This window comes from Panonychus citri, unplaced genomic scaffold (assembly GCF_014898815.1).
Source record: "Panonychus citri isolate SS breed McGregor unplaced genomic scaffold, ASM1489881v1 Contig00141, whole genome shotgun sequence".
Taxonomy (NCBI): Eukaryota; Metazoa; Arthropoda; class Arachnida; order Trombidiformes; family Tetranychidae; genus Panonychus; species Panonychus citri.
The window spans coordinates 4,394,336-4,421,214 of record NW_026515546.1 but is presented as its reverse complement, the minus strand read 5'-3'; the positions used below and the strand labels follow the sequence as shown (position 1 = coordinate 4,421,214).

The 26,879-nt window shown below is 30.3% G+C and overlaps 1 protein-coding gene and 1 long non-coding RNA gene across 8 annotated transcripts; both read left to right on the top strand.

The window, feature by feature from the left end:
• Nucleotides 1-11,677: 11,677 nt before the first annotated feature.
• On the top strand, nt 11,678-15,303 carry LOC128395645 (uncharacterized). 3 transcript variants are annotated; one of them, XR_008326693.1, is made up of 4 exons: nt 11,678-11,960; nt 12,055-12,651; nt 12,743-14,340; nt 14,491-15,303. It is a non-coding gene; the product is annotated as an uncharacterized LOC128395645 (long non-coding RNA). The 3 variants fall into 3 exon arrangements; XR_008326694.1 differs by lacking the exon at nt 14,491-15,303 and having other exon boundaries at nt 12,743-13,082; nt 13,883-14,444; XR_008326692.1 differs by lacking the exon at nt 14,491-15,303 and having other exon boundaries at nt 12,743-14,444.
• Nucleotides 15,304-18,611: 3,308 nt separating this feature from the next.
• Nucleotides 18,612-26,756, top strand: LOC128395617 (ral GTPase-activating protein subunit beta-like). 5 transcript variants are annotated; one of them, XM_053356073.1, is made up of 14 exons: nt 18,612-18,859; nt 19,662-19,686; nt 19,976-20,110; nt 20,351-21,126; nt 21,291-22,660; nt 22,749-22,891; nt 22,975-23,072; nt 23,143-23,259; nt 23,345-23,407; nt 23,547-23,699; nt 23,929-25,770; nt 25,838-25,967; nt 26,031-26,147; nt 26,220-26,756. In XM_053356073.1, exons 3-14 carry the CDS (start codon nt 20,103-20,105, stop codon nt 26,323-26,325), a joined length of 4,923 nt encoding a protein of 1,640 aa, XP_053212048.1. In that variant the 5' UTR covers nt 18,612-18,859; nt 19,662-19,686; nt 19,976-20,102; the 3' UTR covers nt 26,326-26,756. The 5 variants fall into 5 exon arrangements, with proteins under 5 accessions (XP_053212048.1, XP_053212046.1, XP_053212051.1 ...); XM_053356071.1 differs by having other exon boundaries at nt 23,345-23,416; XM_053356072.1 differs by lacking the exon at nt 18,612-18,859 and adding an exon at nt 19,217-19,359 and having other exon boundaries at nt 23,345-23,416.
• Nucleotides 26,757-26,879: the final 123 nt, after the last annotated feature.

Below are 26,879 nucleotides of genomic sequence, written 5' to 3'. Positions count from 1 at the left end.
AAGATTAACAGAAAGTATCAATATTTATCCAGGTAAGTAAAATAATAACATTCACCAAGTGGGTATGCAAAAAAAAAAGGTGAGAGATTATCTCAAGATTTGGATTGATGATTTAAAGAAAGATTAAAATTAGCAATGATTGATAAGCGTGGATAACATTGTGATAACAACACGATAACTTTTGACAGTAAAAACGTTGGCGAATCCAAAATAATAATAATAATAATAGTTACTCTTAATTGTCTGAGAATTAAGTTAATTCTAATCAATATGCAACAATCAAGTTATCCTAATCATCTTTTATATTATAAAAAAACTTATCACTTTAATTCATTTGGATCACTCATCGTTAATTGTGATCATATTATTTGATTACAATTCAACATTTGGTAGTTTTGGAGGCTTGTTGATTGTTCACTTTACTTTGATAATCTAATACATGTACAGGGTGATTGAACTGGACCCTTCGGACTTTAAATTCGAATAACTTTTTGATAGAAATTTATTCAGTCTTTTGTTTCAAGATCGATATTAATTGACATTTAGAAAATAAGTTAGGTCACTTAGATCAATAAAATATCTAAAGGTACTATTTTTACAGAGTCTTTTTTCACATCGTGATTATTTCAAGTTTTTTGCACTAAAAATGCAGTAGAACTCGTAAAAATTTGATCAACAATTAAAATCAATATTCATGTTAAAGAATGTTTTATGGGCTACAATATGTATATTCTGATTTTTTTTTGTGCTGAGTTGTTTGAGCTAAAATCAATTTTGAACGATTCAACCTCTAGGTAGCTGAGCACTTTTGTTAAAGATTTTATCCGTTGAAAGAAGGTGCGTTTGTTCAATCATTTCGATTTTTTGCAATAAATCATAACTGAAAAATTACAGTTTTACCTAATTAACTATTTTAGACTTTAAGCTTTCAAATGATATAAAATTCAAAAAAAAATTCTAAGAAATAAAAAAGTTATTAAAGTTTAAAGTCCGAAGGGTCCAGCTCAATCACCCAGTACATGTAATGGTGGAAAGACAGAGATTTAATATCATTAGATTATCCTCAAGGTTAATCCATTTATATTTATCCAAATTCATTTTCTCGCCAATGATAAAATTCAAGATCCGGGATAAGATTTGATTCTTTAAGCTTGAAGGATCAAAGGTCCTTAATTAAAGTGTAAGAGTTTGTTATTAGTGATGAAGGTTAATCTGTATTTGGGTGTAATCGTCAATATCATCAGCTTGTTGTAGATTTGATGATTAACTACAATTAACTGAGAGAGAGAGAGTCGATATTAGCAATTTCTCTCCCTCTCTTCTTAGCGGAGCGGGAATCTAATGGCCTAGAAAAATAAAGTTGACCCACCGCGAAAGTGAGACTAACATTTAATCATCATTCTTACGCCTCCTTCCCAATAGATTTAAGATTTGGGATTAGCAACAATCTTATATTACATAGATAGTGATTAGATTGATGACCAGGGATTAAGGTGGTAATCATAATGATAATCATTCACCTTGTTTTTTTTGCTGTTGTCATAATTGCTAGTAAATTGTTATATAGTGATAATATTAATAACAATTAGAAAAGGTAAAAACAAAATATCAACAAGGTAAAAGTTTTGTTGGTTTTGTTTTTCTGTAAACTTAAATTACCCTTGATGTTTATTTCACAATAAATGATTTTTTAATTGATTAGTGTGTTGAAGATGGGCGGAGGTGCAAAGATAATCATCCACCGTGGTGATCAAGTAACAGCAGAGTGGCAGAGGTGTGTATGTATGTGTGTGTGTGTGGGGGTAGAGCGATTGGATTAGCTAACTAACGATTCTCACTCTTTGACCTAGAAATTTACTCAGCCCGAAGTTAGTAAATTACAAATCCTAAGCTAAACGATTCTCAATGATAGTGATTATGGTAATCGTTTAATAATAATAGGGACACTTTTTTTTCGTGACAATAATTAGATTTGATTGTATGTGTGTGGCACTTGATTGTTGTTGTTTGATCAACAACCATGGGAATGATTATCTTGTTGATTATCATGAGCAATTGACAAATAATATCACATTTTCAAGACACACTTTTCCCATGAAGATGATGATGATAATAATGATGATAGATTATCATCATATCTTTGATAATATTAGTTTAGAAAGTTTTTTTTTTCGAAAAAAAAATTAAATTCGATTATGTTTAAATTTAGAAAGATCAGCAAATTCATCACTATTATCATCATACAATGGTCATTATCATGGTCAGTAGTTTATTAGATTAATCTAACAATCAACAATTCCCATTGATAATCAAGTCTAGTTGATCATTGGTTGAACTTTTCCAATGTTTCATTTGATTCAGAGAAACTTTTTTTTTTGTTCACAAGACTTTTGATTTCATTGGTCATCTTATTGATTACAATTGGGTGGAGATTCATCAGGAATTGACCATTTCCGTTATCATTGTCGGTGGATAAATAATATATATAAGTAGGAGTGGATTCATTGAGAGAGAGAGAGAGAGGCTGAAATGAAAGACTAACATGAAATGTAATCAATGAAGTTAATGTTTAATGACAAGGGCTGATGATGACGATGATGATGATGACCACTGACCACTGGACATCCTTTATATTATCCACTTTGTATCAAACTTTTTTTCTGCTTCCTCCTTGTCAAGTTAATCTTGTCACTCTCTTGGATTATAATGTTACCCTTTGATAACAATTCTGACAGATTAAGTGATTCACTTTGATTTGATTATTGTAATTAACTTTCAATTGATCGTATCCTTTTTTAAAAGTTACAATTAAAACCAAAGGTGAGAGAGAGAGACTCAATTATATGGCTAATGGTTGATAATTAACTTGATTACCTTTTGATAATCCGGTTAAACTAATCACTAAATAAATATAATCACAATTTAATTTGAGTGATTACATTTAATTGCAACACTTTTCAATCATAATCTAATCAAATGATATATATCATTTTGTTTAAATTGTTCAATTATAATGATTACAACAATTTCCTTGATCATTTAAATTTTAATAATAATAACAATCAATTAAACTAATATTTTGATTCTTGTTTAAGTTTTAAGAATCAGGAAATTTTAATTCCGATTGATTGTTTTTGGTTAATTGTTGATAATCAACCATTAAATTATTGATTGCCTTACGGTGATTGATATTTAATTACATTACCAAAGACAATTAAGAGCCATTATCGTTAACAGGTTTTCAATGTGAAGTCAATTGTCCAGTTAGTTAATCAATATTAACAACAATTAACTTTGTAAAAAAAAAATTAAATTTTACCCTTAAGGTTTTTAATGATAATTAAAAAATGATCATTCAAATTATCACAATTTAATTATCAATTTTATAATATTTATATAAAATAATGTGATTAACTTTTAAATTGTTTACTTATTCATGTAATCAACAATCAACACAACAACAACAACAACAATTAAATGGTGATGATAATGATTAATAAATTGTTGAGGTGAAAATTGTAAGCAACAAGGTATTGACAGGGTAACTAAATTAACTTAAATTGTGACTGGATAAACAATCATTAATCAATATCCAGACAAAACAATTAACCCAAAGATTAGAAACAAGGTAAACACAATCAACTCAGGTTAATTACCACAATTAATAAATCAAGAAGCATAAAGCAAAAAGTGATTAATACATTGGATTAACAGGTTAATCTATTGGATATTTTTTCATTCTGTTTCCAACAAAAAAAAAACAATTTCCTCATCTCAGATGATTAAGAAAACGGTTAATTTGATATTCTTGATTGTTGGTGATTAAGAAAGAAAATAAAATTAATGAAAGAGTAAATAATGAACCAGTGCGAATATGTAAAAAGAAACAAAAGTTGATTGTCTTTGATTGTTGAGGCCAATTAAGGTTTAGGCACAATTAACACGCCTTTCACATTCTCAGTGAACAATTTGATGGTTAATTGTTGATCGTTGGATTGTTATTATTATTTTAATAACAACAATCATTTATGATTATGACGATTACGATGCTTATTTTGCTCACCTCGCTGCTGGGCGTGAGCTTTGGGTGAAGGGTGCTATCTTTGGCACCCTTGGCTCCACAATATAATTTTACCTGTTGATAAAATCAGATAATGGTGATGATAATCATCATCATCATCATGATATACATTGCACCTTAGGGATCAGTATATTATCATTATTATTTTCATATCTCTTGAATTGAAGCTGGTTTAAGATGGAGATGAGGATGAAGATGATGAGGATGAGGCCCAAGTAACTATTTAACGGCAATTACAGACTTTATAATCAGTTCCCGGGATCAGAGTTTTTAAAGAAGGGAAAGAAAATGATGATTAGAATGGTGATGAAGATGATTATCAGCATGATGATGATGATGATGATTAAGACGATAATGGCTTCTAATCTGTAGAATGTTGATATTCAGGGTTATTCATTTGAATATCTTATTGTTCAATCAAACAATCAACTTTCAATTTATCTGGTTGTAGAAAAAAGTTTCAAATAATGCAAACCGATTGATTGGTTTGTATTGATTTTTAATTGAAAAATTTGATTACTGTATTAGTATTGGAAGCGTTTCGATTATAATTGACTGATAAACTTACATATCAGTGGTTTTAACAGTTAACTGCTTATACGATTATGTCTTCAGGTTAGATAATTGAACAATTGGTTAGTTGATTTTTGATTTTGCAAATAGTAAAAACCATATAATTTACAATTGATTGTAGCTCATAGGAAACGATTGATTTAAATTGTTTGAGAAAGATTCAACTAATCAGTTGGAGATTAAGGATGTTACCTTAAGACCTTTCCAATGGTAATACATTTTGTTGCTTCTTCAAGATGATGATGATGATGATGATGGAGATGGAAATGATGATGACTGTAATTGTGATGATGATGATGATGATGATACTTTTCACCTGGCCTACCCTATTAACCATTGGCTTTACGTACAAATTGAATGGTGAGCAAGAAAAACAAAACTTGACCATGAAAATACAAAGGTAAATGAAGGTTGGACTTTCGCTTTGGACTCATAATGTATATGTGAAGTGTGTAATTTGCTTGTTGAGCAAAAAAAAGGAGGAAAAATACTCAATGTGTGCTGATGCTCATTGACTTTTCCACCAGTGGCCTTTTTTCACGCTAAATGTGCTAAAAAAACACACTCACTGTAAGTACACACTCTCAATCTCTCATCTCACTCTCTTATTCATCTTCAATCATCATTATCATCATCATAATAATCATCAGCATCCTATCATTAGTTATTATTATATTTACAAGAAAAGGTCAAGTTATCATTTTGTAAAGATGAAAAAAAAAACTATTCCTAATCATTGAAAATGGTAATCGAGACTCGGCAAAATGCTCAAATACTCACAATGATAATCACAACGTTGATATAATAATAAATTATCAACTGACCATTGGTCATTGGGCTATTAATTTAGACTCTATTATTATATTTACAGGCAAATCAACACTAAACCCTGATATTTTGTTCACCTATTGATTAACTTTGATATTCATTTTCAAAGTTAACTGATTTAAGTGTGAACACAATTTAAAAGACTTGATTATCATTAACTTGACCCTTATCGTGATTAACTGATTAGTTTTTGATTACTATTATCGGGATTTTAATTGCTGGTTAATTGGTGAAATTTTGAATGAAATTTTTGTACAAACTTTCAATTCTCATTTTAAATTGATTGATGGTCTTAGATCCGGTTATCAATTGTTTCAACAATTATAATATTAACCTTTTCCTTATAATCTGAACGATTAATCTGATAAATTGTAAACAATTATCTTTTTTTTTCTTCTGCTAATCAGCTAAGTTGATCAACAATTAACCCCAATGTTAATTAGCCAAAATGATAATAATACATGTGATTGTATAATTGTTTAATCTTACAATTAAATCAGTTGATTATTCAAATATTAACATGATTAGTTAAATAGGAATCACGAAAGAAACAGCAACAATTATGATTACAACGATGAAGAAAAAAAAAATAACAAAGTTAATATGATTAACTGAATCTTAAATTGAGTTAAACAAGTTAGCTTATTGTTAATTGTTAATTGTTGATGATGATTATGATTATTGGTAATTTATTTCGTGTATCAAATTAACTAAATTAACGTTGAAATGTTTAAAAAAGCGGGTTCGTAATTATTGTTAACTTTTTCATAGGAAAAATAGTTGAGGAGGGAAACTTAAACCAAACAGGATTCATCGTCTTGTTCATCATCATCATCATTATCACCATTATCATCCTCATCATCCTCATCACCATTATTATCATCTTCTTCACCTTCTTTCAAACACAATTAAGGTACCAAAAAAAATATAATTAATCAACAATCAGCCTAAAGGTAAGACAGTTTCTTGTGCCTCCTTTCATATTTACCTTGGATTCCTATGAGTATCTAGGCAGTTACATTGATCTGACCAAAGATCCGATCAATTTATTTTCCTGCCTAACAATTAACAATCAATAATGATAATGTTCAACAATCAATAATATTGCAACTTACTTAACTCATTACAATTTACTGATCAACAACAATTAACTCTGTGAACTATGGGGCAAAAGATTCACCAATCGTTTTGTTATTTTGTTTCACTTTGCAATTGATTTGAATTGTTTTACTTTTTGTTTTTACAATTAACAAATTTTTTTCTTGCCTAAATTTGTATTTACGAGTGGTAATTATTTAATTGTTATGCTTACAATTGGTTTAATTAACCTACGAGTTAATTAATCAACTTTAAGTTGACATTTACATTGTAATCAAGTGAAAATAATTTAACTTATATTTTGTATTTAAACTGACAGGAGACTAATTTTTCAAACCAATTGATTAAAGTTTAATTGTAATGGTAACAATTTACTTGATTGTATAAATATTAGCAATTTAATGAACCATTTTTCATAATTATCTTTCATCTACAATTGTATTATTATTGTATTATGGATGAAAAATTTTAAACAGGAAACAGTTTTCACCATAAAGAGGAAACAGAAATGATGATTAAGATGAAAACTTGAATTGAATGAACAATTAGTTAACTATTATGATTAAAGACTCTGATGATTAACTTTTCTTGTTTGTCTCTCTATTATAATTGTTATTATGTCTTCACCTTGTTGATTTGGTTGTCAACAATTAAACAAAAACAATTGAAAGTAATTGTGTTTTGTTTTCCTGCTGGTTAACAATCAACTGATTGTTAAAATAATTGTTTTAATGGTGTTAATTATATTGTTATTTATTGTTTGCAATTTATTTTACTCACTAATTGTATGTAAGAAAAGTACACAATCAATTAATTGTTGTTGTTGATGAGACACATTCAGATGATATAATTTGTAACAATTTAATCACATTTACACACCTTAATGATTACAATATAATACAGACAAAAGTGATTAAACTAATTAACCTTTTTGATTACTTTATCATTTGGTTATTTGAACAAACATTTCCAATCAAATTAACTTTTAAATTGCTTTAAATTATATTTAAACCAAAATTAGGACACAAATTGATTTGATTACAAGAATAACAATTAACTTTTGTATTCTCTTTAATTGTAATCAACAATCAGTTAATACACTTTTATTAATATTAAGATTTAATCGTTAATACATAAATCTAATCAATCTAATCTTTCGTAGTCTTAATTAACTTGGAAAAATGAAAAGTTAATTGTTTAAAGTGTAAATGAAGGTGTTGGTTAACAACAATCAAGATTATCTTCTTGAAACCTTAATCAAAATTGTTTCCATCATCATAATTATCCTAATCATCATCATCTTCATCTTCATCATCAACAACAATCATGCAATAGATACGATAGTTAGTATATTATTTTCACGAACTTTGATTTGAGCTTAGAAACAAAAAGCAAGTTAACAAGTTGATTTATATATTATATAAATTGTTTCTCTTGTAAATTCAACAATTAACTTTGATTAAACGTTAATTGTTTACCTTAAATCGTGTAAACTAAAAACAAAACACTTACCCAATGAGCCCCCACACCTTAATGTGTTACTATTAACAAAAAAAGGCCAAAAAATCACAGGTAACACCAAGAAAACGCCTTCACTTTTTACCCTCTGTATTGTTAATTATCTGTATTGTTAAACTTAACAACAATTAACTAAATCATTCATTTTAATTCAGTTTCATTTTGAACAGAAAAACTTTCCATTTGCTAACTTTTCAATTATCAACCAAATGAAAACCTATCCAATTACAAAGGTAATCAATTAACCGTTGCCTATGTAATACCGGAATAAAAGTCTTATTATCTACTCTTTTTCAGTTAAAACTAATTAATTTTTTTCTTCTCTTTCTAGATTGTGATTTCTGAAATTGAAAGCCCAAAAATGATGAACTCGAGCTATTCCAGTTACCGTTGCTTTAGTGTCGCATACAAATGCTGTTTTGAGAGATAAAACCTTGCTTTTTGTAATTGCAGAATCAAATTGCATTAATTCCTTCTCTTTTATATTTCTCATGATAAATTCGGGATGTGAATGAATCCATTTGTATTTTGGTACCAACGCCTCAATTCAGATGCACGTGGTGCCGTCGGCTCAGTTTCTATGATCCAATACGCGATTTTTTAGACTAATCGTAATCATATAGTAAAATTATTCCAAAGAGTCAAAAGAATCGTTTTTTCTGAATCATCAATGACATTCAAATTTCTTAACTTGATTTGCTTTGATGAATTTTTAACTTTTTTATCCATAATTGCGCTTAATTCTGTAATAATGTTATAAGATAAAGAGACTTAAAGATAAACTTGGGATTTTAGCTTTATTTTAAAGGGATTAAGATTATCAGTTCAACTGAGTACATATTGACCGGATTATAGTCAAGATCATACTGCCCTTGGGAATATTGATACAATGTTTATATTGGTTTAAGGAGTTCTCGTAGAGTATGAGATGGAGTTAAACTCACAAAGAACTACCATTGGTCATCTTAAGACAAAGGGCGTAAATGTGACCAATATAAGGCTGACAATAATTACCTGCAAATTAACATTTTCTCCTACGGTAATTGTATCAATTTCACTTATTTTGATAAATTTCATTTCTTTCATTTGTATAAAAGTGATAATTGATAAGAAACACGGATAAATGAATCTTCATGTATATTGATTTGAAACGGATGATTTGTTCCATTGTAGTCTTGTTTCGTCGAATAGTTGCATTCTGAATGGTATAAACATCATTCACTTTTATGAAATCATAATATTTGCACTCTTTTCTAAATACATTAATCCGAATTTCTCTAGAATTATCAATTACATTGAATGAGAAAAGCTTCCTGAGCCTTTATAATTTTTCCATGATCTGATTCCTCTTTTGAAAGAAACATGATCCATTATTATCCAATCTTTTGTATATGATGTCACCGAATCAATTGGTAAAATACAGTAGTGAAGAATACGGATGCTGCACCCGGATCCTGATTTATCTCCCGGAAGTGGGAGAAACTGAACAAAGTGGGTGGGAGAGATACTTCCGGTGGGTGGAAGTATCTTTCGTGTGCATCATCCACTTCCGGTGGGAACAATTTTTACCCGATTTGGGTGAAATTTTTTTTATTTTTACCCATTTAGTTTGAATTTTTTTTTGTTCTTTCTTGTCACAATTAAAGTGAAATGTTCTGCTTCTTATTTTGGGAAAATGAGTAATCTTTTTGAAAAGCATATAAAACTTAAACATCTTATGGTTTTTAATGATGTAAGAATACGTTTCAATTACACACTTTTGTGAATAATTTTAGTTTGAAAAAAAGAATTTAATTAAAGTTTTTCAAATGCATTTGGAATTAATTTTCAAATATTTGGGTGACCGGCAAATCGGTTTAACTCTTTCAAGAGATTATCATTGCACCTGTTTCAACAGATCGGTAACGATCAATTCTTTCAAAGATGAAAATTCCTCTCGATTATTTTCGACGGCGAATTGAGCACGCTTTACCATTTCCTCACGAATGGTGTTGAGGAATTCGACCAGAACCAAATGTTGAGCTTGTTGCCAGCGGGATATATCCTGACATTCTTCCACACAAACTTCGGAGATGTCAACGTTGTCACGGACTCTTAAGTCCAACATGTTCAGTTTGGATTCATGCTGGATTCACCAGCATGATAGAATTTTTGATCTCTGAATAAAATATTTATCCCAAGTTTCAAGCGATCAGGATTGATTGAAATGAACCCCCTTAGATCTTTTATCTTGTCCAATATTTTATTTTGGTTTTTTCACCAATCCAGGAATCGCGAAAAACATTCAAAATGGATCACGAAAATGAACTAAAGTAGCTGTAAGAGAGAATTGGCTGTGGCTTGTTCCATAGCATATTAAACAAGAATATTATTATAATTTGAACATAAAATGGAACTTTTTGCAAAAAAAACTAGCAAAGGTTTACACAAATAGTTTGGACGTTCGTCCAACAATTACCTATGTGACAATCAGTAAAAAGATCCAAGAAGATTGCAGTAGTATGAAAACCTCCGTTTCTGAGCCATAATCGAAAACGGAAATGGGGGGTGGAGATCAGAGAACGTTCTAGAACATTCTAGAAAGTTCAATGAACTGTCTGGGATGACGGCAATAGTGTCCTTGTCCTCCATGAAGGGGATCACGAGCTAAATATATTGTTATAACAATCTAATTGAGTCAATCAGATAACTTTAAAATTCAATGATGAAAACTATGAAGAAAAACAATCACAATGACATTAACTGCAAGGTTACAGGAAAAAAGTAAACAAGCAAGAAGTAAACAGGAAACAGAATGGTCATGTGATGTGTTGCTTAGTAACAAAAATCACTTGACCATTCGACAGCATTCATTTGAATAATTTTCTCTAAATTAATAAAATTGTTACGGTCGATAGAGGGCGTGACAGTCAAGAGGAGGAAGAAAGGAAAGGCCCAATTGTTAACCTACTTTTACAAGTTTGATGACAATTGTTGGACACTAGAGGGCGGTGGTTGAGAGGTCAAAGGGAAGTTTATTGATAATTTACATGGTCGATCTCTGGCCTTATAAAGGTCAAGTTGATGCACAAAAAATACAGGTCAACATTTCTAATCAAATATTATCATAATTGTACACTTTTAATTGGTGTTGATGGTGTGACAATGGTACTCAGAGTTAGTACGTTGAGAGTTTGTGTTTGAATTATTTATTTATTGTTGTTCATTTTGGTACCATTACAAAATAGATAATAATTTTTCCCACACAACCGTTTCTGAGTGGATCAGAAGCGGAGGTTTTATTAGTACTGACTTCTTTGGAACATTTCCAACGAGAAAAGTTTCTACAAACTTTGAAAAGGAAACACCTTTTGGAATTAAGAATCGTAACATCAGGCAATTTATTAGATTTAGAATATTTTTGTGAATTAACAACACAATTATCACAAATAAATTCTAAATTTTGAATTTTGAAACAGAAGAATTTTCACATTCATCACAATATTGATTTGAATTCATATCCATTATTTGTTTGCTGAAGAAAAACGAAGAATGAGACAAAAATATTTAATATATAATCTTTGATTTGGTGACTAGTTTGAATTTTTTGAAAAATTTGTATGTTGATTTATCGATGAGGATCTGATTAAACTATGGGCCTGATGTGTAAAATTTGGATTTCTACAGTTTAAATGATGCTGATGATAAAAAATAGTGATACAAGGCTGATGATGATCTTGTTATTGTTTTTGTTGCTATTGAGTTTTCCCTTGAAAACAATTTCCAATTGTAAACAAGGAGGATTGTCTATTCAACTAAATTAAAGGCTTCAAGGTATCCCATTTAATGATGATTCCAGTTGAAAAATCAACTTTATTAAATGGTAAGATACATTTTCCTCAACAACTTGTTAGTATTTCTTTATATTTTTTTTTGTTACATCAATTCTCACTTTTTTTCCTTTCTTCTCCCTTTAGATTTTTGTAATAATAAGTAACTAGATTGTTAACATACATCTAAACCTATTTATTACTTTCTTTTGTTGCCATTTTAAGGATATTATTGGTGTTGATTACAAGGATAATGATAATCCATGATAAGGATGGTGTTATAATGGTGTAATCCCCTCAATTGAGATCTAGTAAAGCAAAAGAAAGTGGATGATCAAAGGTTGTTGGATGAAGATGAGGATGAAAAAAACAGCATGAGAAACATGGGCAAGTCTTATAGCTGAGCTTCCATTTTTTCCTCTTCTTCTACAAAAATACTCAAAGTTCTGATATTAGACAATAACAATGGTGTTGGCAGAATCGGAGAGAGAGAGAGAGAGAGAGAACAAGCTGATAATAAGATGTTCTCAAAGAAGGAGTTGTGAAATGTTTATCTGATCACACATTATATAAATTGTGTTTCCATAACCTATCATTATAGATTATCAATCAGCGAGAGATGGTAAGCAATCGAGAAGGCAAAATGATGATCATGTTGATACTGATTCCTGATGACGATAATGATGATAATTATACATTTGAATTGTGCAAGAGTTAAAAAGAGGTAACACTTTGATTGTTATTGTAAGTATGTGATTTTCTTTTCTAATCTATCGTGTCAAGTGAATTAATATCATCACTTTTTTCCCCATCTCTCTACCAAATCAATTTACAGGCTCACCATGGACTCAGAATCAATCTTAACTGTAACAATCAGGATACTTACGATAACAAATTTCCATGATGATTCCATCTCTGATTCAATTTTTGTTATTCTTCTCATTTTATCAACTATCTATTATTGATTTCTCTCTAGGGTATTCAAACTTATTCAAATTGTTTTTTTCCATAATTTGAATAACCAAATCTCCTCGATGATTAACTTGGAAACATTAATTTCCATGCAGAGTCAAATTATCGTCTAATGATTTATGAATTAGTTAGTTACTCCTAGATGTTCAAGCACGTTAATATTACATATTGATGAGAGGGAAAAAGATTAAGTGAAAAGCAAGGTTGGTTAATCGTTTTGAGATAACACTCAGAAGCATGAAACATCACCCATGTAACCGGCTTCTCATCACCTTAACTTGAATATATTTACACCAAAGAGTGTAAATATTATATTCCCTTATACATACGAAAAGGGCGGTTAATATCTCTCTCTCTCTCTCTCTCAGGTATTAAGAATTGACTATTTAAAATTTTACCTTTTTTCATCACCATCACCATTATTTATCATTATCTTTACCTTGATCATCATCATTATGATAATAATCAACATCATCTCACTTACCTTTTCCCTCCTTATTACTTTGAGAGTGAGAATCAAGAGGGATGAGATTAAGTGGGACCGCTTTTATAATTTTTTGAAATTGAACAAAAAATTATTGCTAATACATTGTAGTGAGAGTGAGTGAGTAGAGAGAGAGAGAGAGAGAGGCTATCATGTATTATGTAGCATGATGAAACTAAATCATTACCATTTGTAGTGTTCAGGTAACTTGTAATTACAGGTACAACAATCTTATTGCTTGATAGCGTTTTTCATTTTGTTGTTTTTCAATGTTAATATTACAAAGGTTATCTAAAGAGGGAAAGGTGAATGTGAAGATGAAATTGATGATGAAGATAAAGGTGAAAGTGATGATGATGAAATTGTTGACCGTGGGCATTTAACTACCATGATAATCGTCAATGTTGATATAAAGTTTCTCTCTCTCTCTCTCTTTCTCTGTTGTTTCAAATATCTTCTTATGGAATTGATTCCATGGCGATTTTTAATCTTTTTCATTCATTTTCTATTATTTTTTAGATTAATTAACTTTGGTGGTGTTGGTGAAATGAGAAGACAATGAGAGCGCTAAGGAAAATGGATTTAGTTAATTACTGGAAAATAAGCTGATTGATAAAGTGAATGCTATGTTGATTTCGTGCATTAATTGTTGGCTTTCAAAGTGTAAATTATCAACAATCATGAAAACATAATCTAAATTCATCAAGTTTAACTAGACTATATTTATAATGATAATGGATCATTTGATTGTCATCATCATCATTACATGATGATTATAATCAACATGAATGATAAACTCTTTGAATGTTTGTTTTACTTTTAAATCATTAAGATTTTCAAATGTTATCATTATTTTTTTTGCTTTAGCTCAACCCTTTACATTATAATTATATTAATCATTAACATCTAGAGTGACAAACTAATCTGTACAATTAATGATGATGATAATTATTATAATTGTATTACAAATGTAAAAGGTATTATGTTGTTAATACTCCTTATCACCCTCCTCCCATTTTCCCGCCTCCACCTTGACTCTCCGTGTGTTTTAAGTCCTTGGATATTATTATAATTTACTTTTTACAATTAATATTAATTTTTTTCTTCTTCTTCTCTATCTCTTCCAGTTTCTCATCTTCTTGTATCATTAACACTGAATCATATCCTTGTTAGTGGGGTGGTTAACATGTTGAAATGTTTTTCTCTACACAAAACAAACTTACCTGTGAGAACGTGTTGACAACAACACTATCAACGACCGGATGAACGTCAACTTATTATCGCCTTACCTTAAATGTTATTTCATTTCAGTTCTCTCACTTCATATTCATATTTAATAAGCTTCTTTGCCCTAAAGAAATAATATTTTTTTCTCTTCTAAATTGTAATTTTTTCTTTCCTCCTCTGTCTATCTGTCTGTTTCTATTTCTATCTCTCTGCCTCTCTCCTTGTTAACATAATGACTACAGGGTATATCCAAGATGATGAGGATCATCATCAAGGTGGATTGTGATGTAGGGGCAATCGGAAAGGTGACAAGGTTAAGGATGAGGCACCTACGGAGACACAGTAAACATGGTGGTTAACACTCATAGGCTGTGAAAATGAATCAACATAAATATATATAATAAAGGAAGACAATGACAATGATGAGGATGATGATGGTGATGGTGATAAGGATGAAGATGAAGATGAAGATGCGTTCACAAGTTAAATGGATAATCTTTTCATTATAATAATATCAAAGAGGGAGACATATATTTAATTATTGTTAACCATTTTAACTCGATTGTTTTTCTTGTACTTTCACTCTTTGTTTTTGTTTAAACTTACACACAAAAATTTAAAGATATAATAACAATTAACTTTACAATTGTAATTACAATTAACCGTTGATAACATTTATCATGTAATTACTGTCAACTTTTCAACTTTATTCTAACTCGACTCCATCTGCTTTGTCTATTTGTATTTCTCTCTCTCTCTCTCTATTTATCTTTGTCCTAAGTGATACTTTACCCTTAATTTAATTGTGTAATTTTTTTCCTATCCACGAATATGTAATTAACTAATCAATTGAATTTCCTCAGGAATTACATGTAACCAATTCAAGAATCAATCAATTTAAATTGAACAGAAACTCATCCTCACACTCACAGAAAATCAGATGCAAGTAATTATCATTTATCACTTGATTACAATTGTAATTTAATTTTCTCACTCTAACCTTAATTGTTATATTGAAATAATCAAATTGTTAATTGCCTCCCTTTCATCCTCACCATTAATTGTCACTTTATCAAACCTTATTATTTACTTATACCCTAAGGTATCAATGTTATTATTACATTGATATTATTTTTTTCCTCTGCTCAACTTTTTTTTATTCATTATCATTATCATTTCATGATAGTTAATGATATTAATATCATCATCATCATCATCATCATTATTATTATGGATGATGAAAAAATGATGAGGATGATGATTATTATCATTATCACATTCATCCCTACCTTTCATCATTGTCATTATCATTTCAAATGTAATCATCAAAACTTTCATTTGAAAATCACATTTGATTTCATCTAATCAAGAAAACTCATCTGCTCATCTTCATCATTATCATCATAAGATGATATCATCTCACTCCTATGTTTATATTCACTCCCAATGATGATAAAGATGATGATGATGATGATGATGATGATAAACAAATAGTATTCACACCTTAAAATCAATTGTAACACTTTTCAGTTAATCTTATGTTTGTAATGGTTAATCAAATATTAACTAAAACGCATCTCAATCAATACGATTAACCATTTTTCTTTAATTTATAGTTGATTAGCTGTTAATTGTTGTTAATCTAATATTGATTTAGATTGTCTGGTTAACAGTTCAGAAGCAATTTACTTTTAGGTTTTAATTTGTTTCAATTTTGTTTTGTATTTTTTTTTTCCTGCACAGCAATTGGATTTAATTTGATTACTATTTTTAAAACTTTTATAATTGATTATCTCTTGATTGTTATGCTTTTCAAATTCACACAATCAAATTACAATTTGATTAGCTTAAAGTGTTCAACTCTGTATTTAACACTCAAGTAGTATAAATATTTACTCAACAATCAAATTAAGGATCAAATTGATTACTTGCTAAATTGTTGCTTTTTTGAGTTAACTTTTTAATAAACTTTTTATGCTTCAAATTATCAATTTACAAATGAATAAGTTGATTTACTTTAAATCAATTGGTTAACTAAATTGGCTAATTGAAATTAATTTCTCAAGACTCTGTACATTGGATTACCTTTAATTGTTTACCTGAATAAAAGTTAATTGTTTCCAATTGTTGATGAACTTTTCTCTTACATGATTAACTAGGCTGACGAACTAAATTAAGTTTTAATCAATTTCTACCGCTTAATTGTTGGGTAATTTTATTATCCTATCTGATTATCATTAATATTATATTAACTTTTTACAATCAAATTAGTGAGTTAATCTTATTGTCTTGATCATCCTGAGATAATCAACTTGATTATTATCAGTAGATCACTTAATCCTCCCACCTTCATCTCTCTCTCTCTCTTAATCATAATTAGTTTTAATCAGTTGATCAACTTTAATTAGATGTGATAATGTGTGATTTTTAGGTGTGTTTGTTTTTTAATCACGATTTAATTTCACTTAATTATTTTTATCTGCATAATGATTTAGATATTAATAATTATCATCATTTATAATAATTAACTTTTCCTTGGTCATATTTTTAATTGTTAATAGATTTGCTAGTAACTTAATCATCGGTCTAATTGTTTGTGATCATAAATCTAATTGTGAAAATTTTGCTTCCAAATCAAATTCATGACATATAATTTCAACTTTTTAAATTGATAACAATCAATTAATTGTAACACTAGAAATTAATCATATTTAACTTTTAATTATTTTGCAATTTATTAATTGTTTGGAAAATAAATTCCCTTTAATTAATCTTGATCTGATTGACTTAATTGTTTGCTCTTGATTTTATTTTGTTTCATTGAAAATCAGACTAATTGTCTTATAGTTAATTTTATCAAATTAACTTTAACTGGATTGATAATCTTAATTTAACTAAAACTATTGAGTTAACTAATTAGTATTTATCGTGATTTAATCATTTTCACAATTTAAGTGTAATAATAATTGAAATCATTAATTGTAAACGAGAAATGTGAAAGTTTTCAAAGCATCAAAAAAGCAGAAAACAAAAAGTTAATTTCATTTAAATTAACAATTAATTGATTTGTTTACTCGATACCAATGTCAGTACGTGAAGTCTGATCAATTAATCAGAGTTAATTGTAACCTTTCATTAAAATCAAATCAATTATTATTTTAATTTGGTTGGTTTTTCAGAAAAAGATCAGTACATGTAGCGTCATCTCTTGGTTAATTTACCAAGTAAAACATAAATCAAACTTTGAAATTGTTTATAAAGATTCAATTGTAAATAAATGAATTAACGTCAGTACAATTAACTATAGATAAAGGTAATTAATCAACTTTACTTTACTACTGTACTTTAAGTTCAGTTTTCAGTTTGATCATCCTGTGTTCAGAGTTATTATTAAGCGAGAAGGAGATGAATTTTCAAAGAATTGACCAATTGACCATCAAACAAAAAGTAAGAATCGTATTCAAATACAATTAAGAGACAAAGAGACATTTAAATTAACAAATTTTCATCACTACTGGTGGAAAGTTTTCCGCTTTTAGGTTAGTTAATACGATAAGTTACCTGATTCGCTCGAGTTATGAGTTTGGACGATACTCAATCGTCATATTTCGAGATCAAAGTTATTTCGGCCATTGGGTTAGGATGAGGTTGGTTTAAAGGTCATTTGATTGTCAGACTCAAATTCAATTCTCGATAATGTGGCAAAAAACGAGATCGAAAGTTTTTTGTTTCGACTTTATTCTTGCTTACAACCCACATTCGAAATTATTTTTTGTCATCCAATTTGTTCATGGAAGTAATTTAGTTTTCCATGGTACGTGATTCAATCATGTTAATATTGATACCCCAATTCTCGGGGAACGAGCCCGTGACATTATGACCCAAATGCCATAACCAAACTAACCTTTCGTCCAGAGATTTTCGAGTTGAGAAAAATTCTATTGTGTCGCCATCTACATTCTCCATTTGGTACTAAGAAGGTGTTTCTTTTTTGTTTTGTTTTTGGTTCTCTTGTTATTGTTTAACTTTTGTTACCAAATTGTTAATCAAATTGTTCTTTTCTCTCATTAATATAATTGACTATTTAATTGATTTTTTTACTAAATAACAAGTGATCGAAAAAGTTTGAACACTTATAATCGTCCACCGTTAACCTTTAGTTGGTCAGGTTACAAAAAGAGAATTGGAAACGTTATTATCATGCAAACCTCTTGATTCAACATTTTTCTTTAAAAGTAACTTAATTTTTATTTCTATTGCTAAATATTGGTAAGTTTTTCTCTTATTAATTTGATTTTAACCTAATTTTTTATTCTCTTCTCTTGGTTTTAATTAGCTGGTTAACTATCTGTCTCTCTGTCTCTCTCTCTCTCTTTGATATTCATCCTTGGTATTCACATGTAAATTTTGAAAGTGATTTTCCTCCATGTTAATATAACAAAGATTTTCTTGTGATCTTTCAACCCAAACGAAACCAGTGCTCATCAATTACCTTTACTTTCCCACCTTGATTACGATTTTGGAGTTTAATTTGTATATACTACTTGCTCCATTTCTACTAACAATTACCTGTACATATTTAACCTTCTACCCAAAGTTGAGTTTTACCTGTTGTGTATAATAGATTTTGTCCTGGTTCCATGTTTTAAATTCTCACTAATCTCTCCCTCTCTCTCTCTCCTTCTCACTCTCTCACTGTTTATGTTGAAACACTTTGGAAGAGTCTAAACATGAGAAAGAGTTACAAGTGAATCTAAATTCAATACCAGGTAGTTAATGATAATAGAATTTTATTTTTCTTCTTTCAAACCTGACACGTTGTCAGAAGAAGAACAACAAAAAAAATGAATTAGACTTACAACAAAGAGTAATTAACCATTAGCTAGATAATTAACATTTCTTTTCTGCCATCTAATTGTTGTTACAAGACCATCATTCAATTTAATTGTCACCAATTGATTACAACTCAAAGTTGTTTGTTTACTTTACCAATATTTCCAATCAATTTCATCTCTTTCCTTACTAATCATATGTTTTCTTTTCGTTTGTTTATCTTTTTCATTTTCTTCAGGTTTCATCTTATTGGATTTTCTTTGGTGAGTTATTACAATTTTCTACAATCACAATTGGAAAATCAACTTAATTAAACGATGGAATCAATTCTTAAAATGATTTAATCACTTCATCCATTGGAGAAAATATTGATCATCTTTTGATATGATTCTTCCTTGTAATCTAATCGTTAATTGTTACCAAGTTTTTTTTTCTCAATGAAAAAAAAAGAATCACAATTACCTTGATTTTAGATTATCCGATTTTTCATTAATCAACTTGATATTTTTTAAAAATAATCTAATTGTTTCTCATTTCATTATCTTTCTACAGGGAAATCAAATTGAACAATTAAACTGATTGTATCGGAGAGATGGTCTATCATTTGATTAACTCTAACGATCGGAATAATTTTGTTTACATTGATAAGAAACAATTTATTAACTTTAGATAATGTTTAATGGAAAGGTAATTAATTTTAATTGCTCTCTTTGTCTATTAACAGTTAACATGATTGTGCGACTTTTTTTTAAACCAAAAACTAACAAGTCATTGATTAATTAATTGATTACATCTCTCAATGTAACAATACAAATTCAGGTTTTTGATTAAACCTCTCAAACTAGATCAACGACTAATTAAGATAATCATGTTTGCAGTCATGTTTTTAGTTTGTATTAACTAATTGTTTCTTTTATTTATTTGCAGCAACATCAACAATCAAGACAAAATGTACAATGAATGGCCAGTTATTAACGTTAATTCAATTTTCGAGGAAAATAGATGGAGTGTATTACACAAATTACCTTATATTAATGGTCAAAATATCGTTAACGCTGTGGTCAAACCCTTGGCTGGTAATGTGATTAAAGGAAGTTCAAGTAATCGTGATCTTGGTGGTGGTGGAATATCTAGTTCTTTGAGTGCTGGTAGTGGTATCGGTGTCGGTGTCGGTGGCAGTAGTAGTTCCAGTGGATTGGCCAGTCAACTATCAATAACTGATCCACCATCAAGCGATATTGAAACAATTAATTATCTTAAAACGGATCGTGATGTCCAATGGGTGATGGAAGTAATTTGTTTTGGTCTTTCACTGCCGATCAATACAACAGAGCAACATGAAGCTATTCGAGATTGTGTTCATATCTATTGTGAATGGATGTATGCCCTGATTCCCCATGAATCGGCAATTAAAATTATCCCTTCACCAATAATGAACGATCCAAATCATTATTATCGACGGATAATTCAACATTTATATAATGTTTTCATACCAAGGACAAACACCAATGGTACAAATTCAGGTCATTCAAGTGCTTCAGCTGATCTAAATTCTAATGATATCATCTCTCGACAAGCTCTTCTCTGTCATCGTGTCTTACGAACCATTGGTTGTATTACTCAAGATGAGAATAATATCATGGACAGAGAAACATGGGATTTGCTTCTTCTTTTCCTTCTATCAATAAATAATTCTCTTCTAGGTGAGTATTAATCTCTCTCTCTCTCTCTCTCTCTCTCTCTCTCTCTCTCTCTCTCTACATGTTTCCCTTTTGTTTTCTATCAGAAAGGAAACATTAACTATGTGATTACATCAATAAATTAGATTAGTAACTAATGATTTATTGTTTCTCTGTTTCTCTTTTAGCTCCACCAACAGAGAAAATTGATATTGGTCGAACTAAATTATGTGAACGAGTAATTAGCGTTCTATTCGAGATTTGGATTATCGCTTGTTACAAATTTTTTCCTAATCCATCTTTTTGGAAGACATTCCATCATCTTTGCTGCACTTGGAGACATCAACCTGCCCTAATTGACCAATGGTCTCGAGTTTGTTTCATTTTTACCCAAAGATTATTACAATTAACTTACGATTCAGCTACTTCACCTTCACTTTTACCTAATTCATGTAATGAACCTGGATCACCATTAATCGCTTCCTATTGTATCCAATCAATTAACAAAATGCCCAAAGAAATTGTCTCTGAGGCTTGGTATAAATTTCTCAATACAATCGGTAATCCAGTTGATCTTCATTCATCGGCAATCATATCGAAAACATGTAAATTTCATTACTATGTTGCTGACAGTGTTGTAGATCCTCGTCAACATCCATGTTTAAATGATCTCCCTCAAATATTTTATCGAGCAATGAAAGGATTGGCCATGTTGGTTGATTCTTTCCTTGGATTACCTGTTTGCTTTGACATGAATGACCTTAACGACACCGAATCAACCAAATCCGGAGGAACAGTATCCAGTTCAGCTTCTAGTTCAGGAATTGTTCCCCCACCCCGGAAACAGTCCAGTGTCAAATCGGGCTCATCAACAACGAAAAGCAGCAAAAAAGGAGGCCTACTCTCGGGTTTATCACATGTTTCCAAACCATCTCAACAACAACAGCAACAGCAACAACAACAACTACAACAACAGCAACTTCAGCAACAATTACAACAGCAACAACAAATTCAACAGCAGCAACAGCAACAACAACAACAACAACAACAACAAGCTCAACAACAGCAACAAATAGCTCAACAAATGTTAGTTAGCTCATCTTATCAAACTACAACTAGCGTACCAACACCAAGCCCACCGACAGTATCTTCAACTACACGTTACCTTCGTAATTTAACATTTAATCAATCAAAGCCTAAAGTAAACTCGATTCTTAATGTTCTTGGTAATTGGTTATTCAATGCATGTATGATTGGAACCAAATATTATGTACCAAATGAGACAACAAGTGAAGGAGGTGATAACTCAGATGGGTCAACATCGACAACCACCGGTGATACTTTAACCTCACGGAAAAGTTCAATAGGTGCTGGTTCAGATAGAATAAGCCTTGAAATATCTTCATCACTTTCTCCAGAAAATTTTGAAGCCGGACAATCGGAGGCCATTGGTGCTCTTTGTCGTCTATTTTCATCAAAGAAAACGGATGAAGACATTTCTCCCGTTTATTTGGCTCGATTTTATTTAGCATTACAATATGGATTATCGGTTAAAGAGGTTTGTCCATAATCTTAACCATTATAATTATTTTTCTTTTCTAATCTAATTGCTCTGACCATTTCTTCATTGTATTTCATATTCCCAGAATACTAGAGGTCAAGTTTTATCAAGTATTTTATTGAATGGAACGAAACTTTTTCGAATCAATCTTAATGGTATCAATATACTTATACCCGATTTCCTTCGTGCTATGGAAACTGTTATTTCTGAATCAGATTCTGAGTTCAGGTAAATTTTACTGAATAATTTATCTTATAAATTACTCTTTAATTAACAGTTTATTTATCTAATTTCATTTGTTAACATTTCAGGACCTCGACATCAATAACTGACCTACGACGAGCATGTATCAAACTATTGTTATCCATGATCTCATATCCTCTTCATTTTAACGAGCTACCTATCAAAGGTATTTTAATTGTCCATTCAATCAATTGGTACTAATTTTGTGACCTTTTTCTAACTCCGTCTTTCCTCAGATTCCCTGACAGACTCATCGCCGATCACATTCCGCTCTTTAAGGCCTCGATTTATCAATTTCATGATCAACGCTCTCAAAACTGAACATGATTCACTTAACGTTCAAATGCTATTAGGTGACTATCACCAATTAACATTATTGTCACTTGATTGTCTCTAAATTAACAACTAACCAAGAAAACTTTGTTTCTATTTCTTCAGGAGGCTTATTAGTTTGTGTACAAGATTCATTCATCAAAGACAAGGAAATAAACAAAGGTTCAAGTATGTCCGGTTAGTTTTTTTTTATCTAAACCCCTTTTGCTTTTACCAATTCAACGGTTTCATTCACGAAAACACCATTCTAATTGAACTGTAATTGTTGGATCGTTTTCTTTGATTAATTTGAATCTGATTCTTTTAGATAAATCACCAATTAAAAATTTGGATATTTTCTCTACAACAGAAAAGATAATCCAATCTTCACATCAACAGCAACAATTTATCAATAATTCATATCGACGAGGTAGATTTCATAATCTATCTGATGCTTTTTTAGGAAAAGGCGGAATTCCTGGTACATGTACAATTTAAATCAATGCTCATGCCGTTAATTGTTTAATAATAATCATTAGAATAGATTGTAATCAAATTGCATGAACATTTAATAGCTCTAATTGAATGATTTAACCTTTTCCATCAATTGTCATACAATATAAACTCCTCTGCATCTAAATCATTTTCCTAATAATTTACATTATTGACAACAATTAATTTATATACTTTTCAATTGGTTATCTTTACAGACACAGCTCGGGAAATTTATTCACGATCATTGAATTTGGTTTGTCAATTGTTATCCAACAATTGGAAAAATGATACTCAAGTATCGTTGGCAGCATTGGAAACTCTCGTGGTTTTGGCTCGAATTAAATTTACCGATGCTGATGGAAATGAATCCGGTCTTCCTTCAATGATTGACGAATGTAAATTATCAACTAAATGGATTTGTGACTTTATCGTCTATCAATGTTCCCGACCTCCGCCTCACCATTCAAAAGACATGCATTCAACCATTGTGGCAGCTTATCGATGTTTAAACGTTTGGTTTCATGAACATTCATGCCTATTAAATGATCGTGAATGTATTGATACTTTGATGGAAGTTGTTGAACTTGGAATCTCTGGATCTAAATCTCGAACCTCTAGCGGTCTAATACTTAAGGTTAATAAAGAATTGAAACCCGCCTCAATGAGGGTCAGAGAAGCGGCTGAATCTTTGTTGACCTGTTTAATGAATCATTTTGGTAACTGTCCACCAGCCCCTTGTCCACCTGAAACTGTTACCGGTTGTTGTTTGCTTGACGAAGCATCAATCTTGCGAGGATTGGGTATCGATGTTGATACCAATGCCGTCGATAGTTGGTCCAAGTATTTTAAATATTTTATCGCCGATAATTCAATTTTATTGGCCTTTGTTAATCATCCACCAGCTCAACGTAGTATTTGTATTATACGATCTCCATTTGGAAAATATTGCTGGTCAATGAAATTTCAAGTATTATCTTTACACAGTAGTACCGATAGGTCTGCTTTCGAGTCCATCCCACGTCCACCGCCTCACTCTGTTCCATCCACCCGTCGAACGGTTCTTCCAAGATTTATTCCTGAATCACTTGAGAAAATCCCTCTAACCAAACTGGACATGGTGATCCCAAGTTTAACCAATCTTATAAAGTCCAATCAAACACTTAAAAGTGACCATGAAAAGATGAGTAAAATTATCGAGAAACAAGTTCTAAGTGAGAAAGAATTGGAAAAACGTTGTCTTCCATTGATATTTTCTTCCGATCTCAATCAGCCCAAATCTAAAGATGAACTTGAATGTAGTCGATTAATTTTATCACATTTAGGATTCATTTCCCTTGGTTCAGGTCAAAAGTCAGCTGATTTTTCATCTAGAGTACCATCATTGATCAGTTTGGATAAAAAGAACGTTGAACTTTACAATAATATCAAAACATTGGACATGATCTCAACTCGAACCTCAGATACTGCTTTCGTTTTCTATGTTCGTAAAGGTCGAGTTCACCCTCAAGAAATACTTAATAGTGTCTCTTCAAAACACTATGTAAGTCCATCTTTTATTGATTTTCTCAATGGTTTGGGTTGTTCAATTAAGGTAAATCAACATCACGGTTGGACGGGTAATGTTTACACTTCCTGGAAATCAAGAGATGATGATAGTATTTCAGATGATCGTGAATCTTATGATGATCATGGTGGAAGTGCTTATGATGGTAACAAGATGGTTCTTTATTGGGCTGATGTTTGCCATGAGATTGCGTTTATCGTGCCTTCAGTTAGACTTCCAGATGAAGATTCCATATCAATTGACTCTGAGGTTAAAGTAAGAGCCAAAAGTACCGAAGGATCGGAAACAGTTGACCTGAGGTCATTGTCAAGTTTAAGCGACGATGGTACCAATACCTCAAATTTTTCTCGTAATTTATCGGAAGCTGAATCAACTCGAAATAGTTGGAGAAAGAAAAATAAACATCTCTCCTTTATTGGAAACATTGGTTGTGATACAAAAATTTTAATCATTTGGCTTGAAAGTATCGACGATGAGGCCACAATTCCTATTTGTAAGCATAAATCTTTCTCCGTTATTTTAATCATAAGTATTTAATTTAATCATCTTCTCTTTTTTAGCAACATTACTTACCGTAACCAACACTGGAGTTGAAACTAATCCGTTGTCCAAAAAGGATTACATTGCGATCCTTGTTCACCCTCTTAAAAACGGCCTATTCACAACGAAAATAATCACTTCATTGACTAGGTAAGAATTAATTGTCCCTATTAATGAACAACTAATTGTTTCAACTAATTGTTTAACCAATAGGCCACCAATTGCTCTTCCACTTTTGGACGGGATGGTTGTTAGTCAACGTGTTCTTGGTATTTTCGTACGATTAACTTGCCTTAATTTATGTCGACGTAGACGTTTAGATGCTGAAAGGTAATTGTTTTCTTCTTCCAGATGATTAAATTGTCAACAATTAACTTTAATTTTCTCTCTTTTTGCATTTAGTTTCCAACCGCCGCATGTGAAACGAAGATTGAAAATTCAAGAAATGGCGAAAAAGCTTCAATCGAACATGGATCAATCTGAATTCTATTTCTCCCTATTTACGTAATTTCGTTAATTATCATGATAATTAAACAGAATTTTCCTTAACATCATGACAAGCTAATTAACTTCATAAGATGACCATATGATTCTGGACAGAGAAAGATAGAAAAATGGAGACAATCAGCAAACATGATTAACTAAATTAACGAATTATAAAAAAAAGAAACTTTTTTATATATTTATTGCGATTTTTAAAACCTTGTTAACTTCAATCAATTTTGATTTTAATTAGGTAACAATCAAAATCAATGGTATAATTTGGTTAATTGTAGCCACCCAAATCATTTATACACCAAATATTTTTATTCAAGAAAAGTATAAACAATCAATCATGAACAATCAATAATGATAAATGAACAAACAAAAAAAAATGAACAAATTGCTTTGAGCTTTAAATTAGTGCAATAAAAATTAAGCTTTTATTTATTTATTAAATTATACTTATTGTAAATTGATTAATCTAATTGTAACGATTGACATTTTAAATCTATTTCCAATCTCTAAATTAAGGGATTTAATAATTAGATTGTTATTCAAATTGTTTGATCATTGATTGAT

Bases quoted from the DNA above. Each gene is read 5' to 3' on its own strand.
- LOC128395617 (XM_053356071.1), top strand. The intron at 22,892-22,974 runs GTAAATTTTACT...TTAACATTTCAG, and splicing joins GAATCAGATTCTGAGTTCAG to GACCTCGACATCAATAACTG. The intron at 23,417-23,546 runs GTTAGTTTTTTT...TGATTCTTTTAG, and splicing joins CAAAGGTTCAAGTATGTCCG to ATAAATCACCAATTAAAAAT.